Genomic DNA, 21,696 nt, shown 5'->3' with positions numbered 1-21,696 from the left:
CTCATCTTTCTTGCTACTCAGAATGACCAAAATTATATCAGTGAAGCTAGAGGAGTAAGTCCTCAGATAATTCTAGATCAGTGCTGTCCAACAGAAATATAAAGCAAATTACATATTTAAAATTTATTAGTAGTCACATTAAAATTTTTAAAAAAGAAATGTGAAATTAATTTTAATAATATTTTATATAGCCCAATTATATGCAAAATATTTTCACTTTGATACATAACCAATATTAAAGATATTATTATTATTATTATTATTATTAGAAACAGAGTCTCGCTCTGTCACCCAGGCTAGAGAGCAGTGGTGTCATGGCTCACTGTAACCTTGAACTCCTAAGTTCAAGTGATCCTCCCACCTCAGCCTCCTGAGGAGCTGGGACTATGGATACATGCCATCATACCCAGAAAATTTTCATATTTTTTGTAGAGATGAGGTTTTTCTTTGTTGCCCAGGGTGGTCTTGAACTCCTGGGCTCAAGCCATCTGCCAGCCTCAGCCTCCCAAAGTGCTAGGATTACAGGCGTGAGCCACCGTGTGTGGCCAAACATCGGTTTTAAAATTAAAATACAATTAAATTAAAATTCAATTTTTCCGTCATACTAGCCACATTTCAAGTGAGCCATGGCCACCTGTGGCTACTCTAGTGGAGGGCACAATTCTCCACTGTCCCTAACCGTGATACAAATTTGGTGTGGGGCTTTCAGTCCAGGTATAAACTAAAAAGGAAACGCCATTCCAAGTGTTTGGAGACACAAACTGGGAAAATGATGGCGCTCTGAGGCAGGAAGAGTTTTTGATTTGTCCTTTCAATCCTAATAGCCTGATTCTACCTTTGATGAGTTTCTTACCAAAGCATGTCTGCCTGTCAGGGCCTAGCACCGTTCCTGGAGCGCATGTGCACTCGCTGGTATCTGAGCAGCTGCCATGGCAGTCCTCGTCGCAGATGTCATAAAAATCTACGGAAGAATAAAGATTATCTTCATGAGAGGAGGAGACCGGAGGACACTCTTTCATTCATTTTAGAGATGGTGCGGTGGGGCAGGAGGGGTGGTCTCCCTATGTTGCCCAGGCTGGCCTCAAACCCCTGGGCTTAAGCAATTCTCCCACCTTGACCTCCCAAGTAGCTGGCACTACAAGCATAAGCCACTGCATCCAGCTGACCCTCTCCTTGAGAGAGCCTCATGAGTGTAGCCTGGGGGATGAGTTTCCAGCCACCATCGAGGGAATTCTCATTGTTCAGGGTTTATATAACCCAATGGAAAACAACAAACTAGGGCATCTTCTGTCTTCTAGATCAATGATTCCCAACTTCAGATCCATAGGCCCTTGAGTGGCCACAGACTGTCTGCAAATCTAAAACCTCACCATAAATGAGCTGTAGACTAAGAAAGTGTTACGTCTTACTCTTCTAGTGCTCTATTTTTAAAATGAATACAGATCTTGACAGGATTAATAACACAGAAATTAGAAGTATTGCTGACACAAAGTAGCTTCTTCCCATTATATATCATTTTAAAAAATCAGTGGACACCAAACACAATCCAACCATATGGGTGTCTGATTATCTGTCTGTCTGTCTATCTATCTATCTATCTATCTATCTATCTATCTATCTATCTATCTATCTATCTAGAGATCTTAAAAAGGGGTTCTCCATACTCAAACAAGTTGGAAATCCACTATTTAGATAACCTAAATCAATGTTTCATTTTCTTTTTTTTTTTTTTTGGGTTGGAGTCTCACTCTGTCACCCGGGCTGGAGTGCAATGGCGTGATTTTTCGGCTCACTGCAACTTCCACCTCCCGGGTTCAAGCAATTCTCCTGCCACAGTCTCCCAAGTAGCTGGGGTTACAAGTGCACGCCACCACACCTGGCTAATTTTTGTATTTTTAGTAGAGACGGTGTTTCACCATATTGGCCAGGCTGGTCTTAAACTCCTGACCTTGTGATCCACCTGCCTCGTCCTCCCAAAGTGCTGGGATTACAGATGTGAGCCACCACACCTAGCCCAATATTTCATTTTCTAATGTGTTGTTTGAATGGAATTCGGACAAAATTAAAAATAACTGATTAAAGTCATAGCTCCTTTCCCCTTCTATTTCTTCAGGAATTTTTCAGAAGTTCTATGAAGAGATCTCAGAAATCACAATCTAGAGGTATCTTTGGCCCCACATCAATGTTGTTCAGATTGAGATATAGTTGTCACTGTAACTGCGTATCCTATAGTTGGCACTTTTGGACTCCATCTGTGGCCTTGTTGGTGGAGAAAAAGAGCACAGGGAAGGTACTCACGACCACAGTAGACGTGGAAGCAGACGCTGGGCTTGGTCAGACGATACACATAGTAGCCTCCAGGGCAAGCCTTGACTTCCACTGTGGTGTTCCAGAGGCAGCAGTTCCCATTGAAGCTTGCACAAGCCTGGCGTTGCACAATACCGTCACCTTCTAGGGGGTGGCTGCCATTGAGCCAGACAGGTGCGTGGGTTCCACAGTGGTTTTCTGGTATGCAGAAGGTAGGCATGGCATCTCCTGCCATGCCCGTGAAGCGGTACCACTCCCCATCCACATGGTTGTCACATAGAGGAGGACCTTGAGACTCATCCAGTTGGTGGTCAGTGTTCCTCCAGGGCTCATTCAGGCTGATGTAAGCAGAACAAGGGTCTAGGGCTGGAAATGAAAAAGATACCTCAGAGTACCTGGAGTGTTTCAGATCACAGCACCAACAGCCCAAGTTCACCTTCCTGGTCTTGCATTTGGACATTTTTGAATTCAAAAGAGAAATTAGTTAAGGTCCCAAAAAAAATAGTTGTTTAAGGTTCCTTAGGTTGATTTAAACATGCTGCATAAATGCCCTTTTCAAAATTATTTCAAACCTAATATTAAGCGTTAGCTTGAACTGAATTTTTATCCGTAATAATTATTTGATAGAAGGATAGGTGTATCAGACCAAGGGAGGTTAGGATTAAAGACTCACTGAACTCTGCGCGAGTCAGACCATACTCTGAGTATTTTGTTCATTACCTGGAAACTGTAGTATTATTATTTTTGAGACAGGGTTTGGCTCTGTCGCCCAGGCTGGAGTGCAGTGGTACAATCATGGCTCACTGCAACCTCCGCCTCCTGGACTCAAGTGATCCTCCCCACTCAGCCTCTGAAGTAGCTGGGACCACAGGTGTATGCCACCACACCTGGCTAATTTTTGGGGGTTTTTTTTGGTAGAGATAGGGTTCTGGCATCTTGTCCAGGGCTCAAGTGATCCTCCTGCCTCAGCCTCCCAAAGTGCTGGGATTACAGGCATGAACTTGGTGCTCTGCTGGAGACTGTATTTTTTGAAAGCAATTGACAAACTTCAGAGAAAGTTGACCAGACTTAGAAGGGGTCCTAAAAATTATTTACTGGTGAAGTTGAGAATTATGGTTTTGAAAAAAGAAGACTGAAGAAAACACATATTCGTTTTTTAAAAATCTGGAATAGGCTTGTGGAAGAGGAATTAGCTATTCTGTTACAAGAACAAGAACGAATTATGGGGAAGCACATTTCAGTTCAGCTATCCAGTCATGGGAGAGGCTATGTCACAGGGCAGTTAGCTTCCAATCCTTGGAAATATTCAGAAGAGTATTTGGCTGGCTATTTGTAAAGATTACAGGTGGAATTTTGCATTATTAGAAAGTTTGACTTGATCAGGAATGTGTAAAAACTCATTCCACTGAAAAGAAAAAGGCCTCGGGCACATGCCGCCTACTTTGAAAAACACGGTATACTAGCATGTAGTTACCAGAAATATTCTCAAAGTGAATTTTGGTATATCTTCTACCAGCTTATTGAAAATATCAAGAACTTTGTGTATTCGTAGTTAACCATGGCATTATTATCCTAGCTGTCATATAGCCAAGTTTCTCAGGCATATGTGTTTAGTGCATAAATTACCATATCTCAACCAAAACATTTTATCATATGTCATGAAGACATTGAAAAACAACATTTTGACTGGGTGCGGTGGCTCACGCCTGTAATCCCAGCACTTTGGGAGGGCGAGGTGGGTGGATTACCTGAGGTCAGGAGTTCGAGACCAGCCTGGTCAACATGGTGAAACCCCATCTCTACTAAAAATACAGAAATTAGCTAGGTGTGGTGGCGTGTGCCTGTAATCCCAACTTCTTGGGAGGCTGAGGCAGGAGAATCGCTTGAACTCAGGAGGTAGAGGTTTCAGTGAGCCAAGACCATGCCACTGCATTCCAGCCTGGGCAACATGAGTAAAACTTTGTCTCATAAATAAACAAACAAATAAATAAATAAATAGAAAATAAATAGAAAAACAACATTTCAATGACTAAAGACACCAATATCTCCAATATTCTCATTGCTCCCCTTAGCTCCAGGGAAACTAATTAATGAATCAACATAGGTAAATGGTCCTTATGAAGAATCTATGAAATCAAGAAATTCTAGAAAGGAACATTGGTCAGAGAGTACTATATTATTCTTCTTAATGCACATGAGGTTGACTTACGTAACTGATATCGTAGGCAGGGAATTCACATTAGGGCCAATATATTTTGTGGGCAGGGAATTCAGTATTCGCAAATACTGCACAACGACTAAATATGAATCGGCCATGATCACCAAATCTAACTTGTCTAGAAAATACTTTAGATGTTTCCAATCTACATATCCATATTTCAAAGTTAAGTTTACTCTCTAAACTTCAGTCACACGTAGAGAAAAGTATAGCCCACTGCTAATGGCCTCCAAGAAAATATGACAATTTAAGGCAAGAAAGAAGTGGATATTGCATTTTCTGGAAATAACACGCAGGGATGCAAATGGCAGAAACAACCCTCTTTCTTTAAAATGCTCCTTATGTGTCTCAGCTGAGCCCTAGACCAGAATCCTTTGAGGGGAAGAAATATCCTCAGATTCTCTCTCTCCTCAAAGGGGACAAATTTCCTCCTTTGCTCTCCCAGCTGTGGCTTTTTTTTACAAACAAGTTTCCAGAGCAGTTTCACAGGTGATTATAGAGTCATGGAAATATTTGGTTCCTCTCCCTGGCTCTAATTTTATAAGAGATGGCTAGATACTCAACTTTTAATGGCTTCTACAGAAACTCCTAAACCTCTCTCAGTAACTATTTCCTTATTTATAAAGTTTTTCCTTCAAGTAAAATGTCATTTCTTGGCTGTCTGCTAAAAGTTCACTTGCTCCCCTGCTGTAGGGGAGATAGGGTATGAGGAGGAGAAATTTATCTGCCACCTTCTGTAACTAACTAAATAATACATACGTATTTTTAAAAGTTAACCATCCAATACTTTCTGACGTTAAATGTACCCATCCCACTCTACACCCTTTTAAGGCAGCAATCCAATCTAATAATCTGGCTGCTGGTTTTATATCCTGTTTTCAATCTCAGTGTGAAGCCCAGAATCTGGTATTGCACACATTCATCCTAAACTGCTGATCTATACATCTAATTGGGAGGGCTTCAAAAAGAACAGCCCTGTGGGTTCCTTCCTGGCCTGCCAGAAGCTCCTCAATGGTTTGCTAAGATGCCCACTTGCCAGCCACTCCTCTGGCGTCTTCCACCAGGACCATGCAGGGCCAAGGGCAGAGAACCGATGTCTGTGTCCCCACCCTTTCGCCCCAGTGTTGAGTCCTCCAACCCTCCAGGTCCTATCCAACAGACAGCCTCCCCTGAATCACAGCCCACTTTCGACCCTGCGCCTGAGCTTGGTTGGGAAGCATCCCTTCTTTCCTGCTCCCTCCTCTTCCATCCTCCTCCCTCATCACCCCACTTTGCTTCCCCCTTTCTCATCCCTTCTTTTCCCTCTTCTCTCACTTCCAGGGCAAACACCAGCTCCAGTCCTCAAAGTTCCCCCTTTATCACACCTCTGGCATTGAGCCATATATCATCCTTGAGGAGTTGGGGGTTGGAGGAAAAGATCTGGGAAGGGCAAGGGTATATGGAAAGAATGGGGAATACAGGAGGTACTAGAGGCAGAATAGGTAAGGAGAAGGGTGGGAAGAAAGGGGAGTGGAGATTTTTCAGGAGGACAACTTTCTGAGAGAACCTTGGGTTAGTTATTGGCAGCAGATATGGGGTGATTAATGACAGGTAGCTCAAGCATATTTTTTGGAACAGTTTTGGATTTACAGCATAATTGAGATGATAGGACAAAGAGATCCCACATGCCCTACACCCAGTTTCCCTTGTTATGGCGTGTTACCTTTAGCCATACACTTACCATACATTAGCATGGTAACTTTGTCGCGTTAATGAGCCACTATTGATACCTTCTTATTAACTCAAGTCCACACTTATGCAGACTTCCTTAGTTTCCACCTATATCTTTCTGTTCCAGGATCCCACATTACATTTAGGTATCAGGTCTCCTGAGGGTCTCAAACCGCCATTTTTTAAAATGCATTTTTATTTTTTATTTTTTTGAGACGGAGTCTCCCTCTTTTGCCCAGGCTGAAGTGCAGTGGTTCGATCTCAGCCCACTGCAACCTCCACATCCTGAGTTCAAGTGGTTCTCCCTCCTCAGCCTCCCAAGTAGTTGGAATTACAGGCATGCGACACCATGCCCATCTAATTTTGGGTGTGTCTGTATTTTTAGTAGAGATGGGGTTTCACCACGTTGGCCAGGCTGGTCTCGAACTCCTGACCTCAGGTGATCTGCCCGCCTTGGCCTCCCAAAGTGCTGGGATTACAGGTGTGAGCCACCGTGCCTGGCCACAAGCTTTTGTTTAATGTGTATCCTTTAAGGTGCTAGAGCAACCATGAAGAAATAGACCAGGGTCAATTAAATACTGAACTACTCAAAAGTGTCAAGAAGGATGGTTCTCTCCATCTCACCCCCACCCTCTCTTCCAGTTAGTACTGATATTCTACTAGAAAAAGAGGCAAGAGAGAAATCTGTTAGTAACTGGAATTGAAACTTTTCTTTGTCTGATTGGCCAGTTTTGCACCAAGTCTGAGGAGGGAGACAATTTAAGATTCACTCGATCTGTGCAAAAAGTATATTCTGATATAAAGACTGATAAGTTTGGTTTATCCAGATCTGTGCCCCTCATGGCAACAGAGCTTTCAGTCCCTTGCCTTCATTAAAGAAAAACTCTATGCTCAACTTTAAATTTTTTTTTTTTTTGGCTCTTCAAGTTGGAACTATAAAAGTGCCTAGAACACAAAGAAGACAGAATTATTTTTACACAAACTCCAGGAACTCTTTAGCTAGTGAAAGCTGTGGGATATGGCAGATCCATGGAAATTTTGGATGTCCAGGCGAGAGGCTAAATGGAACATGTAACAGAAATTCTCTGGAAATCTATTTTCAGGGACTTTTCTTACAAGATTCTAGAGCTAGCATTTAAGGTACTGGAATCTAGTTCTTAATCATCTGTACATTATAGCAAATTGCCACAACAAAAAGTGCATTGTGCCAAGTTCTTGACGTGAGACTCACCCACGGGTGACACGGAGGTGCCTGTGATGAAGAGGCAGGTGAGAAGCAGGAACGGAGGCATCCTTCTGGACAAACTGCCAGAAACACTGGAAAATCCTCTTAATACTGGTGTTCCTTTGTCCCCTTCTCTTTCAAGCACTTTTTTTTCTTTTTTTTTTTTTTAAGGCCTCTAGGCTCTCACGAGAAAGACTTTATCAGCACTGGCAGGGGCTTTATCAGAGGAAGAGGATGAGGATGAGTGGGACAAGGTGTCCACAGCTCTGGCCTTGGCCCCAGAGAGAAGCACTGCTTTACACTGTCAACACGGTTCCTTTATTGATAGTTTTCTTTAGGAAAACAAAACAAAACAAAGCCACAATCCCTCATCCTCCTATTGTTTTCTCTCAAGAATTCCCTGCAATGGAACCTCCAGTATCTTATCCAGAAGGGAATTCTAAATGAGGGACATCCCCTCACATCAAATTCTTGCTTTGTGACTTATAGGAATTGATTTCACAATGTTGCAGCCATAGCATTGCACACTAAACGAGAATGGATGAAGCCAAATCATTGAACGTGTCTTGGTCAGATAGTCAAGGAGCTTACAATAGCACACAAAACAAAGTAGTAAGGACAGGTATGGGACAAGGACAGTATTCTCTTGAAATGAGCTCCTAAGTTTGTTTTATTACGGTCTTTGACATCAAAACTTCTGAAAGAAACAAGGTTTAAATTGTGTTTTTACCAATTCAAGCAGCAATACCTCATGTTTTTATTGTCTTTACTCCCAAAATTAAAAAATGGTTTTATGTTATTTATTTCACTAATTCTCACATTAAGATGGGGTAGGAGCTTAAAATTAGAAACTACTCATTAAATTAACACTCTGGAAAATTAAATGTCAAAATTTACTGAAGTTTCACATTTAGACAAAGGAGAGAAAATGTGCTTCATAGCACATTTTTTGAGACAGAGTCTTGCTCTGTCGCTCAGGCTGGAGTGCAGTGGCCTGATCTCGGCTCACTGCAAGCTCCACCTCCCAGGTTCATGCCATTCTCCTGCCTCAGCCTCCTGAGTAGCTGGGACTACAGGCACCCGCCACCATGCCCAGCTAACTTTTTTGTATTTTTAGTAGAGACGGGGTTTCACCATGTTAGCCAGGATGGTCTCGATCTCCTGACCTCGTGATCCACCCGCCTTGGCCTCCCAAAGTGCTGCGATTAGAGGTGTCAGCCACCGAGCCCGGCCAATCACTGGTTTTTGACAATGACAAAAGTACAAATGGTCTCCAGAAGCACAGGGTTTATGGTCAAGCAAGGGGTTTCCATTGATCTAAAATTTTAGTTAGCTACTTTATTACTAACATCAGTGGGACACAGGCAATTTGACCATTAACTTATTAAGCTGTGGTTTGATGGCAGCAATGGATGACCCTGCTGTCTCATTGCAGGATAGTGTTGCTAAGTATTAGTGCTTTAAACAAAAAAACCAAACTCCCACAACTTCCTGTGCCTAGGAAGCCATCTGAGGGCTTCATATGTGTTGCAGAGAAACAGAGGACGTGTGCATGAGATAAACCCAGACTTCTTGCCAGGATTGATTGCTGGAGTCAAGGACTTTCACCAGATAGCTTTTGGTGCTGTAAACAAGAATTCCCAGGATGGTAAGTTTTTTTCCACCTTATTTCTATTTTTTCCTTTTTAGTTGACCTGCCCTTTCATTTTTTACTGTTTATGATGAAACATTTCAAATATATATACAAAAGTATAAAGAACGATAATGAACACCCAGCTACAATAATTACTAACATTTTGTCAATCTCATTTCATTTACATACCAGTATGCATTTCTAACACATGGTCTTTTTTTTACATAATCATGATGCTTTTATTACAACTATGAAAATTAGTAATAATTCCTTAACTCATACCCAAACCATATTTAAATTGCTCCAATAGTTCCAAATATTCCTTTTAATCCTGGATTGAGTCAGGATTCAAACAAGATTTATATATTACACTTTGGTTGTCACTTAAATTTATTTTTATTGGCTGGGTGCAGTGGCTCATGCCTGTAATCCCAGCACTTTGGGAGGCCAAGGCGGGTGGATCACCTGAGGTCAGGAGTTCGAGACCAGCCCTGCCAACATGGCGAAACCCCATCTCTACTAAAAATGCAAAACTAGCTGAGTGTGATGGTGCACGTCTATAATCCCAGCTACTTGGGAGGCTGAGACAGGAAAATCACTTGAACCTGGGAGGCGGAGGTTGCAGTGAGCTGTGATTGTACCATTGAACTCCAGCCTGGGCAACAGAGGGAGACTCTGTTTCAAAAATATATATATTTATATTAATATATATAAAAATATATATATATATATTAAATCCATAATGGTCTTCCCCTCTTTCTTCCATTTGTTGATGAAACCCCACCATTTGTCCTACAGAATGTTCCAAGTTTTGGGTTTGGTGAATTGCTTCTTTGTGGTGTCTTGTCTCCTCCCCCATATTTAATGTTGATGCTTGGTCATATGTTACAATTTTTCTTAATTATGTGCCATTAGAATTTAAAAACAAAAATACTCTGGTGACACTGAGAGAATTTAATGTACAGAAGGCAATGCTAGAAATAGACCAGTTAGGAAGTGAATAAATCAGTCTACGATCTGCATCTGAGCTAGAGTAACAATTTGAAAGCTACCAACATATAAATGGTAATTGAAATAGGGGAGGGGGGTGAGATCACACCCATGGAAAATGGGGTCCAAGATGGAACCTTGGGGAAGCCTGATATCAAAGATGTGGACAGAGGAATACAACGCTGTAAAGGAGACCAAGAAGTAATCACAGATTTATGAAAGGAAATGCAAGGGTGGAGTCACAGGAGCCGAAATTCAAAGAGGAGGGGTTGCTCAGTGTATGATGCATTTATAAAATATAAACATTTATCAAATAAGTATTCTTTTGAGACAGGGTCTCACTCTGTCGCCCAGGGTGGAGTGCAATGGCGCGATCTCAGCTCACTGCATTCTCTGCCTTCGGGGTTCAAGTGATTCTACTGCCTCAGCCACCCGAGTAGCTGGGACTACAGGTGTGCACCACCACGCCCGGCTAATTTTTGTATTTTTAGTAGAGATGGGGTTTTGCCATGTTGCCCAGGCTGGTCTTGAACTCCTGAACTCAAGCTATCCACCCACCTTGGTCTCCCAAAGTGCTGGGATTACAGGCAAAGTAGGTAATCTTATATTCAGTAGGATTCATTAAAAATGACCTATACATTTATCCTAAGGAAATATCACAAGTGCACCATGGGAAACAAGGAGTTTGGACTTACTTGGGAGAGCAACAAAGGTTGGCAGTGATGAAACTGAATTGAAACTCTGGTGTTTCGGTGAAACTGAGCTCTAAAATCTAAGAAGTCCTATTTTTCTGTGAAATCTTTCCAGATAGATTTTAAAAGTCAACCTATTTGTATTTGTGTTTGAAAGCGTCTACCACGTGCTTACCGCTGCACCCTGACGAGCAGGATACCACATTAGCGTTAACATGACCCCTGGTTACATCTTTTCTACTCACCAGTCACCATGCTCAGCAGTCCTCCAGTCACTTCATCTGGTACTTGACTACAGGACGCTCTGAGGAGTTGTGACATAGACGCCATCTCTGTGCCTTCGTTCCTTTCTCTTTAAAGCAATAGTTAGGCTAGATTAAGGGTTCTCATCAGAATCACCAGGAGGGTTTGTTGAACACTTGGATCCACTCCTAGTTTCTGATGCAAGAGGGACTGGAAAACTTGCATTTCTAACAACTCCAGGAGATGACATGCTGCTGTTCTGGGGACCATGTTCTGAGAACCCTTTTACTTTTTCCACCTCTAAAGTCTATGCTCCCTCAGCGAAACTGCATTACTTACACTCAGTAATAGATTTGATGCTATCATTATTTGCCTCTAATCCACTATGCTTTTTAAATTTCCATTGTGGTAAAATATACCTAAAATCTATCATTTTAACCACTTAAGTGTACAGTTCAGTGGCATTAGGTACATTCACATTGTTGGGCAACCATCACCACCACCCGCCTCCAGACCTTTGTCATCTTCCCAAACTGAAACTCTGTATGCATTAAACAATAACTTCCCATTCTCCCCTCCCTTATCCCTGACAGCCACTATTTTACTTAGTATTTCTATGAATTTGACTACTCATATAAGTGGAATCATACAGTAATTGTCCTTTTGTGACTAGCTCGATTCATTTAGCATGTGTCTTCAAGGCTCATCCTCATTACGGCATGTGACCAAATTCCATTCTTGTATGGCTGAATAATAATCAGCTGTGTGTACACACCATATTTTGTTGATCCATTCATTTGTTGGCGGACACTCAGATTGCTCCTACCTTTTGGCTATTGTGAATAATGCTGCTGTGAACATGTGTGTACACGTCTGTTTGTCCCTACTTTCAATTCTTTTGGACATATGCCCAGAAATGGAATTGCTGGATCATATGGTAACTGTTCCACTTTCTGAGGAGCCACCATACTGTTTTCCACGGGAGACAAACCATTTTACATTCCCACCAGCAGTGCCAAGGGTTCCAATTTCTCTGCTTCCTCACCACCGTTTTATTTTCTGCTTTTTCTGATAATAGCCATTCTAATGGGTGTGACGTGGTATTTCACGGTAGTTTTACCTTTCCTTAATTATTAGTGATGTTGAGCATCTTTTCGTGTTTATTGGCCATTTGTGTATCTTTTTGGAGAACTGTTCAACTTCTTTGATCAATTTTTAAATCAGGTTTCCTTTGTTGTTAGGTTCACTATACTTTAAGCTTGTCCTACCCATGGTTCGCAGGCCGCATGCAGCCCAACACAAATTTGTAAACTTTCTTAAAACATTGAGGTTTTTTTGCGTTTTGTTTTAGCTCATCAGTTATCATTAGTGTTGGTGTACTTTATGTGTGGCCCAAGACAATTCTTCTTCTAGTATGGCTCAGGGAAGCCAAAAGATTGGACACTCCTGCTTTACACTTCAAATTGTAAGCTCCTTAAAGGCAGGAATCATGTTTTTATTTTCCTTAAAAAACCTAACCAAAACAAAAACAACCCTGCAAAGCTTAACAGAATGTGTGAAGTATGTAGATACTATTTATTGAATGCAAAAAATGACTTAATATTTTCAACCTTGTAAGAGTTGAAGAAGAAACAAACACAAAAAGTGGCTCCATAGTCAAAGACAGGTTTATTTTGGAGAATATTCTGGCTGATTTCCATCAGGAGCATTCTCTTACAGACTATGGGTACTTCAGGGTTTAGTGAGGGAGAGCCTATCGCAGGCTCGGAGTGTTTCTGGGTGGAGGAGAATTTTATTGCAGGGTTGGAATGTCTGTTCCGAGGAGAGGTTATCTCGGGGCTGGGATGTTTCTGGTCAGAGGGGGCTTTATCTCAGGGTTGGAATGTTTCTGGTCTAAGGTGTCATTTGTGGTTTATGGTCATGCTGACATTAGCCATTAAGCTGATGATTTTGGGCTGGATTTAGGCGGTTTTTAATCAAAGGGAACTTAAAATGGCGGTGCTTGTCCAAGATGGCGATGCTCCTGCTCTGTCAAACCTTAAATTCTTACACCTTACATGTGGGTGAGGGTTGTCTGTGTTAGGCTGCTGTAAGCTGCCAGAAGGCAGGACCACAGCTACAGAGGCTGTTTGGACAGCACCTCATATTGCACTACAGCAACCAGATATTTAATACAAGTTTTTAAATATGCTTGTGGTGACCTTGGCAGCATGTGATATTTCCTGTTTGGCTACAACTGTAAATTTGATACAAACTCTGAAAATAATGAATACTTAATTTTGGTGCATCTTTGAACAATTAATTCTTGAGTCCAGGAGCCCACACTGGGCAATCCAGGTGATCCGATACCATGGACATTTTGCCTGTCAATCAGGAGATGAGGATTCAGGCTCACTGAGACTGCTGCTGCTGACTTTATTTATGGTTGTAGAGGTCACTCAACCTCTTGGTGACTCTGGCAAATTAGGAAAATACTGACTATCTTAGGTTCAGGAAGAATTAGTGAAACGCCTATTTTTGAAATACGGGCTTAAGGAAGACAGCTTAATTTGATAATGATATTTTTATAAAAATGAATTTTAGAAGTAAAAACTTACTACCTAGAATCACAGGAAATGTAGTTTTTCTGGTTTTGTTTTAAATAATGAGATGTATCGTTCAAAAATTGAGTAAGTATTTATTGTTCCAGAAGGTACATTGCTTTTTATACATATTTCATAAATGATACAGGATTTTACACATGTTCAATAGTTTGCTATTTGTTTAAAGAACTTTTCTCCATGTCCTCCCTCCCTTGCCTCCCACACACCCCGAAAAGATTTGCTCATTGCACTGTGCTGTTTCTTCTTAAAAACCCTATGCACAAACAGGATAAATGGTTTAAAAATAATTCACACAACTTAACAAAAATAAATGAGGGAAGGAGCTGATGACTGGGGGTGGTGGAGGGAGAAGGAAGTGGGCGGAGGGTCAGGAAGTGGAGACATGCATCCTTTCATTCCATCATGCCAATGAAAGGGGTGGTGGCAGGAGTAGCAGCAGCAGCAATCCTGGCTGGCCTTCAACCTTTGCAAGGCACCTGGAGTCTGGATTTGTCATTTAAAGTTTTTCTTTTCATACACAATGATCCCAAAGGAGGAAGAAAAAGAGAAAGAAACTCCTTGCCACAATGAGGAAGGATGAATCACATGAAAGAAAAGGCCAATCAGTGGTGTGGCAGCCCCCATCATCCTTTCCATCCTGCCCCTACAGCAGTTAAAAACAGGATATTAGACACAGATTCCTTTGACTCTTCAAGCGCAGATGTCATCTGGAAATATGGTAGAAAATGTTTTGACAAAGTATAAGATTAATTCTCTTTCTCTCAATTTAAGATAAGAAAAAATAGGGTGAAGAGAGTGGGCTGAAGGAAGCCCTAGAAATGTATTTCTATATAAAGATAAATTGCACCCTTTGAGACTCACACACTTGATTTACAACAACTGAAGTTGTGGAGGTGGGAGGGCTCACAAACAGTGTGGAATTGTGTGTCCTTCGAGATGAACAAAGCCTCCAGACAAGGCAGTGCCATCTGGCTGGCCTGGAATGCTGTCACACAAGCAGATTAGCAATAAACTTATTCTGGTTGAAATGGCTACAGAGCCATGATTTTTAGCCAATTTGTAAACCTTACATCTTCCTGATTTGGTAGTACAGCTGAATGCCCCCCTTCCCTCTGATTTGTGTTGTGGAGGGAGAGGGGATTATCCATAGATAAGTATATAAAGGAGGGCAATTTTTCCTCCTATGAAAGACTAACTAATAAAAAAACAAAACAAAACCAACAACCTCATGCAGTGTTGCCAATGATTTTTAGACACTGATCCAGAGCACTGGGATATATAGACATTTAAGAAGGTATTAAGAGATAATCTAAAGTGTCAATTATTAAACAGTTTTAAGTTGGTTCCAATTATCAAATGGAAAAAATGAGTGTAGCTAAGAGGTACAGGTAGGTGGTCAGTAAAGGGATCCAGGAAGGAGAGATTCCTGGTAACTCTGCAGAGACTGGGTCCAATTTAAAATAAATGCTAATGATATTTTAGCATATCATGAGAATTTGCTTTTCTGGTAGATTTATTTACTCCTATGTCAAAAATAGGGACAGTTAAATTAAAAACAAATGGAGCAGAGTGGGGTGCTGGTGTGTTACTGTTTTGCTGACTCTGCAAAGATGCAAGAAACAAACACCTCCAGCATCATTTTCTCTTTATGAATCTCTCTACTATATAACTGCATCATTTTCATCCAGAAACTGAGATACTTGGTTAAGACAATATTCACTAAGCCCTTTGAGCTTATAGTCCACAATGCCTGATCCTCAGGTTTTAACATTCCCTTCTTCCCTCAGATCCTTTCTGTTTTTGTTTTATAATTAAAGGTAAAAACGCTCTACCCCCCATCGCTCCCAGCTTCCACCTGCAAGGCTTTAATTAAAAAGGCAAACAGGTGTTCCTTCTGCCGGGATTCAGAGGCTCTTTGCAGATCAATCTTTTTCACCAATTTGTCGGAGAGGCAGATGTACTTGTAATGGGTCTCTCAGTCTCTTAAGGTCCATTTCTGCCTAAAATAGAAACAAAAGGTGAGAAAAACTGGCTAGCGAAGCTTTCAATGAAATTACTCTCTACCGAGAAAAGGAAACTGTTCTCCATTACTATGAGTCAGAGATCATCTCAATAACTCTCAAAATAAGAGTGCCTTGAAAAACAAAGCATTTTAACCTCACGACATAGGACAACAAAGCGTGAATACAAAATGGAAGCCTTCCTTGGCAGTTTCGGCCCTCAACAAAGCCTCCAGAAAAAGCAGTGCTATCAACAGGGTAGGACTCAGAGGCTAAGAATGTAAAGAGCATCTGAGACATGCATCTTGATGGTGTTTCTCCAGTGAGAAGCCCTTTCACAAAGGCTAAGAGCCAGGACTTCATGCTACTCAAGATTTTATTTATCCAGTATCTGTTTACGTTTTTACTTAGCCAATTAATTTTAAAACAGCGTGTGGAGTCAACTGTAGTACTTTCAAAACTCACACATGCTTGGACTTCACCCCAGAGGAGTTGGACTAACGAGCAAGCCTAGGGTGAGACTGAAGCATCTGTACTTTTAACAGATCCAGGGATGTTTCTGATGTATTCCCTCCAGTTTAGAACCACCGTACATAGTAAAGGAAGACAGAACTCCACTTAGGCCAAAGCAGGAAGATGGATTAAGCCTATTCAAAGCACAACCCCATCATCAAGAAGAGACAGGAAAGGCAGAGAAGGGCAACTAAACATAAAGAGGATGGAAAAGCTTCTAGAGATTGCTGAAAAATCTCTAAAGTCACAAAGACTACAGAGAAAAAGAATAAGGGTTTATTCACCAAAATCAAAGATAACAGAGTGAGGAAGGCACATCCAGAAATTTGAAAGAGGTAGCTTTTATGAAAAATAAAATATATCAATCTTTTCCAAGTATCTTCTAGTTTAATAACCTCTAACCTGTCCCTGGCAAAGATTTCTAGCAGTCTTTCCCTCTTACCTGGGTTTTACTTTTCCCCACTGCTACCACACATTTATGTGAAAAATCTTAGATCAATTATTATAGAAATAATCAAAAAGCAGAGGGAAAAGTAGAAACAGACAACTACAAAGAAATAAAATGGAAAAAAAAAAAAAAGTAAAAGTAGGCCTAAAAATGTCAATGTGCTGGTGTTAACAGGATGGAGCGGACACACCATCTTCTCACTTGCTTTTTATAAAACTTTCTAGTGAAATGTCCATGCCTAAAATAGTTACTGTAATCAACTGACGAATAATTTATACAGGAAGAAGGTTGGAACATTCTTTCAGTTTACTCATTTGAAGAACTGTGGCTGTGGATAATAATAATAACCATGCAAGATGGGGCTGGGATTTATTTTAATTTTTGTAATACCTGAGCAATTGCATCCTTGAGTTGATTGTATTTCTCTAGGTCAAAACGTGACTTTTTGGCTCCTTTATGGAAAAATAATAAGTATTGTCTATCTCTGGCTTCTGGATAAACATACTCCTAAAAAAATGAAGAAATGGAATTATCAGTCCTTAGCATACTATCTTCACAAAATAGTCACTAACTGCTGCTTAGATTCAATACATATATACACATGTATGCTGACATGTGCTGTGTTAAGTATTTAATTACTACCTGAACATTTCTACTGTGAAACATACAGAGCAGTACACACAAAATGTACATCACAATGAATCAACACACAATGAACATGTTACTCATCACCAGATTTTATAAAAATAGACCACTGCCAACAATCCAGAAACTCCCTCTTGCCCCTTTCCAATTACTCACACTTCTTTCCCCCAAAGTAATCAGTCTCTTGACTTTTATGGTAATTGTTTTCTTGCTTTCTTTATAACTTACCTCCTTAAGCATGTATTCCTAAGTTCCACAACTTAGTGTTACCTGTTTTATGAATTTTATGGAGTCATACAGTACATATTTATATGGCTACTTGCACTCAACATTATGTTTGTGAAATTCACCTTTTGTGTGTAGCTGCCGTCTATTCATTTCCATTATATTATATTGTATGACTTCATCGTAGTTTATTTAACCATTCTACTATTGATAAGCTTTTGGGTTGTTTCGGTTCTTACTAATAATGCTGCCAAAAGCATTTCTGGATTTATCTCTTCTGCTGGAGATATATCTAGGAGTGGAAAATCTTAGATCACAGGGTATGCATGTGTTCAAATGTAAGAAGTGATGTTAAACAGTTTCCAAAATGGCTGTACCAATTATATTCCTACCAGCAGGATTATGAGAGGTACCATCATTCCACATCATTGCCAATACTTGATATTGCTGGTTTAAAAGATGTTAGCCATTCTGCTGTGTATGAAATACTATCTCATTTAAAAAAAAAAGCTTTAATGAGATATAACTCACACACCATACAATTTACCCAATTAAAGTATAATGCTGAATGGTTTATATATAGTCACAGAGTTGTACAATCATTGCTATAATTTTAGAACATTTTCATCACCCCAAAAAAGAACTCCACACCCTGTGACAGTCAATTCTCCTTTTCCCCCAAACTCCCAGTTCTAGGCAGCTACTAATCTATCTTCTGCCTCTATAATTTGTCTATTCTAGATATTTCATATAAGTGGAATCATACAATACATGGCCTTTTGTATCTGGCTTCTTTCACTTAGCATAACATTTTCAAGGTTCATCCATTTGTGGCATGTATCAGTATTTCATTTATTTTTATTGCCAAATAACATTCCATTAATAGTTATGCCACATTTTATTTATCCATTCCTCAGTTGATAGCATTTGGATTGTTTCCATATTGGAGCTATTATGTAGAATCCTGCTGTGAACACTTGTGTACAAGCTTTTGTGTGGATGTATGTTTTCATTTCTCTTGGAGATACACAGCATTTTCCTGATCCCTAAGAGGCTGAGGCCTTTTCATTTAATCTATTATTGGCCATTTGCATATCCTTTATTAGAAATGCCTGTCCAGATCTCTTGCCATTTTTTCTAGTGGATTCTGTCACCTTCTTACTGATCTGTAGAATTTGTTTTTACATTCTGGATATAGATCCTTTGTAGGTTATACATACTGCAAGTATCTCCTTCTAGCCTGTTTACCTTCTTCATGGTGTTCTTTAATAAACAGATAATAATTTAATGTAGTCTAATTTGTCATTCTTTCTCTTTTGTGATATGGGATTTTGCTATGTTGGCTGGCCTCAAACTCCTGGGTTCAAGCGATCCTCCCATCTCAGCCTCCCAAGTAGCTGGGATTACAGGCACACACCACAGTGCCTGGCTTACTTTACCATTCTTATCCTGTATGGTTAGTGCTTTTCATTCTGTGTAAGAAATCATTCTCTATAGTCATTAAGATATTCTCTTATAGGAGTTTTATTACATTACCTATCACATTTAGATCTACAATTTACCTGGAATTTATTCTTGTTTATAGTATAAAATGGGGTTATTTCATTTTTTTAATATAGGCATTCAATTATCCTAGCACCGTTTATTGAAGAAGACTCTCCTTTCTTTGTAGGGCCATCTTTTTTGTTTATTTATTTTTGAGTCTCACTCTGCCACCAAGGCTGGAGTACAGTGGTATAATCATAGCTCACTCCAACCTCAAACTCCTGGGCTCAAGCAATCCTCTCACCCTGGCCTCCTGAGTAGCTGGTACCTACAGGTGCACGCCACCACACTCAACTAATTAAAAAAATTCTTTTAGCAATAGGGTCTCACTATGTTGTCCATGCTGGTCGTGAACTCCTGGCCTCAAGTGATTGATTCTCCCACCTTGGCCTCCCAAAGCGCTGGGATTACAGGCATGACCTATCACTTTTTAAAATCAAAAGTTCATTTACATTGGGTCTGTTTCTATACTCTTCTATTCTATAGGTCTATCTTTGAGCCACTGTCATTGAAGTGTTATAACTAAAGCTGTAGTCTTCATATCTAATAGAGCAAATCCTCTTATCCAGTTTTTCTTCAAGAGTTTATTGGCTTTTCTTAGTCTTTTACATTTCCATATCAGTTTTAGAAGCAGTCTATTCAAATCTCTTCCCCAATCCCCAAATCTGTTGGGTTTTTGACTGACTGGGATTGCACTGAATCTAATGGATCAGTTGGGTAGAATTGACATGTTTGGATAGAGTCTTATCCATTTTTTATACAATATATTTCTAGGGTTTTCCCCCCTTCTTTGCCTTCTACATGTGGTCTATGTATTTTTAAAAGTAATTTTAAGGTGCAGCTTTAAAATATTTTCATTTTCTAACCATTTGTTGCTAGTATATAGATATGCAATTGATTTACATACATTGACCTTGTATCCAATAACCTTATGAAACTCACTTACGGATCCTAACCAATTATGTGTACATTTCTTCTGTATTTTTTCATGTATAAAATCTCTAAGTGTCAGTTTTCTTTCTTTCCAATCCTTATATCTTCCATATTCTGTTCTTGCCTTCTGCACTGGCTAGGGCCTCCTCTTCAAAGGTGAACAGGAGTGGTACTTCTACCTTATTCCCAGACAATGAAGGAATATTAGAACATTTTAAGTCTATTTACCTGCTCCAGACATATATGTCATTGTTGTTGCATATTTAAGTTTATTTATTTATTTATTTATTTATTTTTGAGACAGAGTCTCACTCTGTCACCCAGGCTGGAGTGCAATGGCGCGATCCCGGCTCACTGCAACCTCCACCTCCTGGGTTCAAGCGAGTCTCATGCCTCAGTCTCCCCAGTAGTTGGGGTTACAGGTGTGTGCCACCATGCCCAGCTGAATTTTTTGTATTTTTAGTAAAGACAGGGTTTCGCCATGTTGGCCAGGCTGGTCTCAAACTCCTGACCTCAAATGATCTGCCTGCCTCAGCCTCCCAAAGTGCTGGGATTACAGGCATGAGCCCGGCCTGTTGTTACATATTTTAATTCTCTCTATATCTTAAATTCCTTAAGAGTTTATTATAATGGTTTTATATATTTAATATTTGTTTAGACTCATCACTCACAGGTTTACCATTTTTGTTGCTCTTTATTCCTTTCTGCTTTTCTGACTTTTCATGTGTGATAATCTTTCTTCTGCCCAAAGAACATCTGTTAGTATCTCCTTCAGTGCAGATCTGATGGTGACAAACTCTGTTTGTCTGAAAATGTCTTTATTTTGGAAAGATATTTTTTGCTGAGTATAGAATTCTAAGATGACAGTTATTTTCTTTCTAAAAATTGAAGATACTATCCCATTGGCTTTCACTGCTGCTACTGAGAAGTCAGCATTCAGTCTAACAGGGACTCCTTTGAAGGCAAACTTTTTCTCTCTTTGGCTGCTTTTAAGATTTTTCCATTTGGCTTTGGCTTTTGAAGTTTTACTACCGATATGTCTCAATGGAAATTTCCTTTTTTATTTTTATTTTATTTTTTTGATACAGAGTCTCGCTCTATCATCCAGGCTGGAGTGCAGTGGTGTGAGCTCAGTTCACTGCAACCTCTGTCTCTCAGGTTCAACTGATCCTCATGCCTCAGCCTCCTGAGTAGCTGGGATTACAGATGTGTGCCAACATGCCCAGCTAATTTTTGTATTTTTAGTAGAGAAGGGGTTTCACCATGTTGGCCAGGCTGGTCTCAAACCCCTGGCTTCAAGTGATCTGCCCACCTCGGGCTCCCAAAGTACTGGGATTACAGGCGTGAGCCACTGCGCCCAGTTTTTATATTGGTTGATATTGGTTGGAATTCTTAAATCTGTAAATGGATGTCTTTCATCATTTTGGAAAATTCTCAGCCATTAACTCTTTATTTAAATATTGTTTCTTCCCATCCTCTCTCTCTTCTCCAAGACTCCAATAAAATTAAATATATATTAGGCCTTTCCACTGTGTCCTGTGTCTCTTATCCTTTCCTATATTTTACATCTTTCTGTATCTGCACACTTCATTTTGAATAGTTTCTTGTGCCTCACTCAAGGTCACGTCTAATCTACTATTAAACTCATCCATTATATTTCATTTCTAAAATTTTTCAATGGGTTCTTTAAAAAAAAAAAATCAAGTTATCTGCCAATATTCTCAACCTTGTTGTTTATCTCCCTGAATATAGTAAGTATATTTATT

General features: G+C 40.0%; 2 protein-coding genes across 2 annotated transcripts in view; both read right to left on the bottom strand.

Annotated features, from left to right (window-relative positions):
- The window catches only part of OIT3 (oncoprotein induced transcript 3), a 34,496-nt gene extending 26,713 nt beyond the window's left edge, over window positions 1–7,783 (bottom strand). Inside the window, exons 1-3 of the mRNA XM_011991117.1 lie at window positions 7,467–7,783; window positions 2,299–2,673; window positions 854–961 (exon numbers count right to left, since the gene is read on the bottom strand). Of these exons, the coding sequence (XP_011846507.1) occupies window positions 854–961; window positions 2,299–2,673; window positions 7,467–7,527 (544 nt within the window). The 5' untranslated portion in view covers window positions 7,528–7,783. The remainder of the gene's footprint in view (window positions 1–853; window positions 962–2,298; window positions 2,674–7,466) is intronic.
- Window positions 7,784–13,675: 5,892 nt separating this feature from the next.
- MCU (mitochondrial calcium uniporter) overlaps window positions 13,676–21,696 on the bottom strand; it is a 200,142-nt gene continuing 192,121 nt past the window's right edge. The window contains exons 7-8 of the mRNA XM_011991113.1: window positions 16,973–17,089; window positions 13,676–15,621 (exon numbers count right to left, since the gene is read on the bottom strand). Of these exons, the coding sequence (XP_011846503.1) occupies window positions 15,544–15,621; window positions 16,973–17,089 (195 nt within the window). The 3' untranslated portion in view covers window positions 13,676–15,543. The remainder of the gene's footprint in view (window positions 15,622–16,972; window positions 17,090–21,696) is intronic.

This window comes from Mandrillus leucophaeus, unplaced genomic scaffold (genome assembly GCF_000951045.1).
Source record: "Mandrillus leucophaeus isolate KB7577 unplaced genomic scaffold, Mleu.le_1.0 Scaffold39, whole genome shotgun sequence".
In the NCBI taxonomy this organism is placed as follows: domain Eukaryota; kingdom Metazoa; phylum Chordata; class Mammalia; order Primates; family Cercopithecidae; genus Mandrillus; species Mandrillus leucophaeus.
This window is presented reverse-complemented; position numbering and strand designations above follow the sequence as displayed.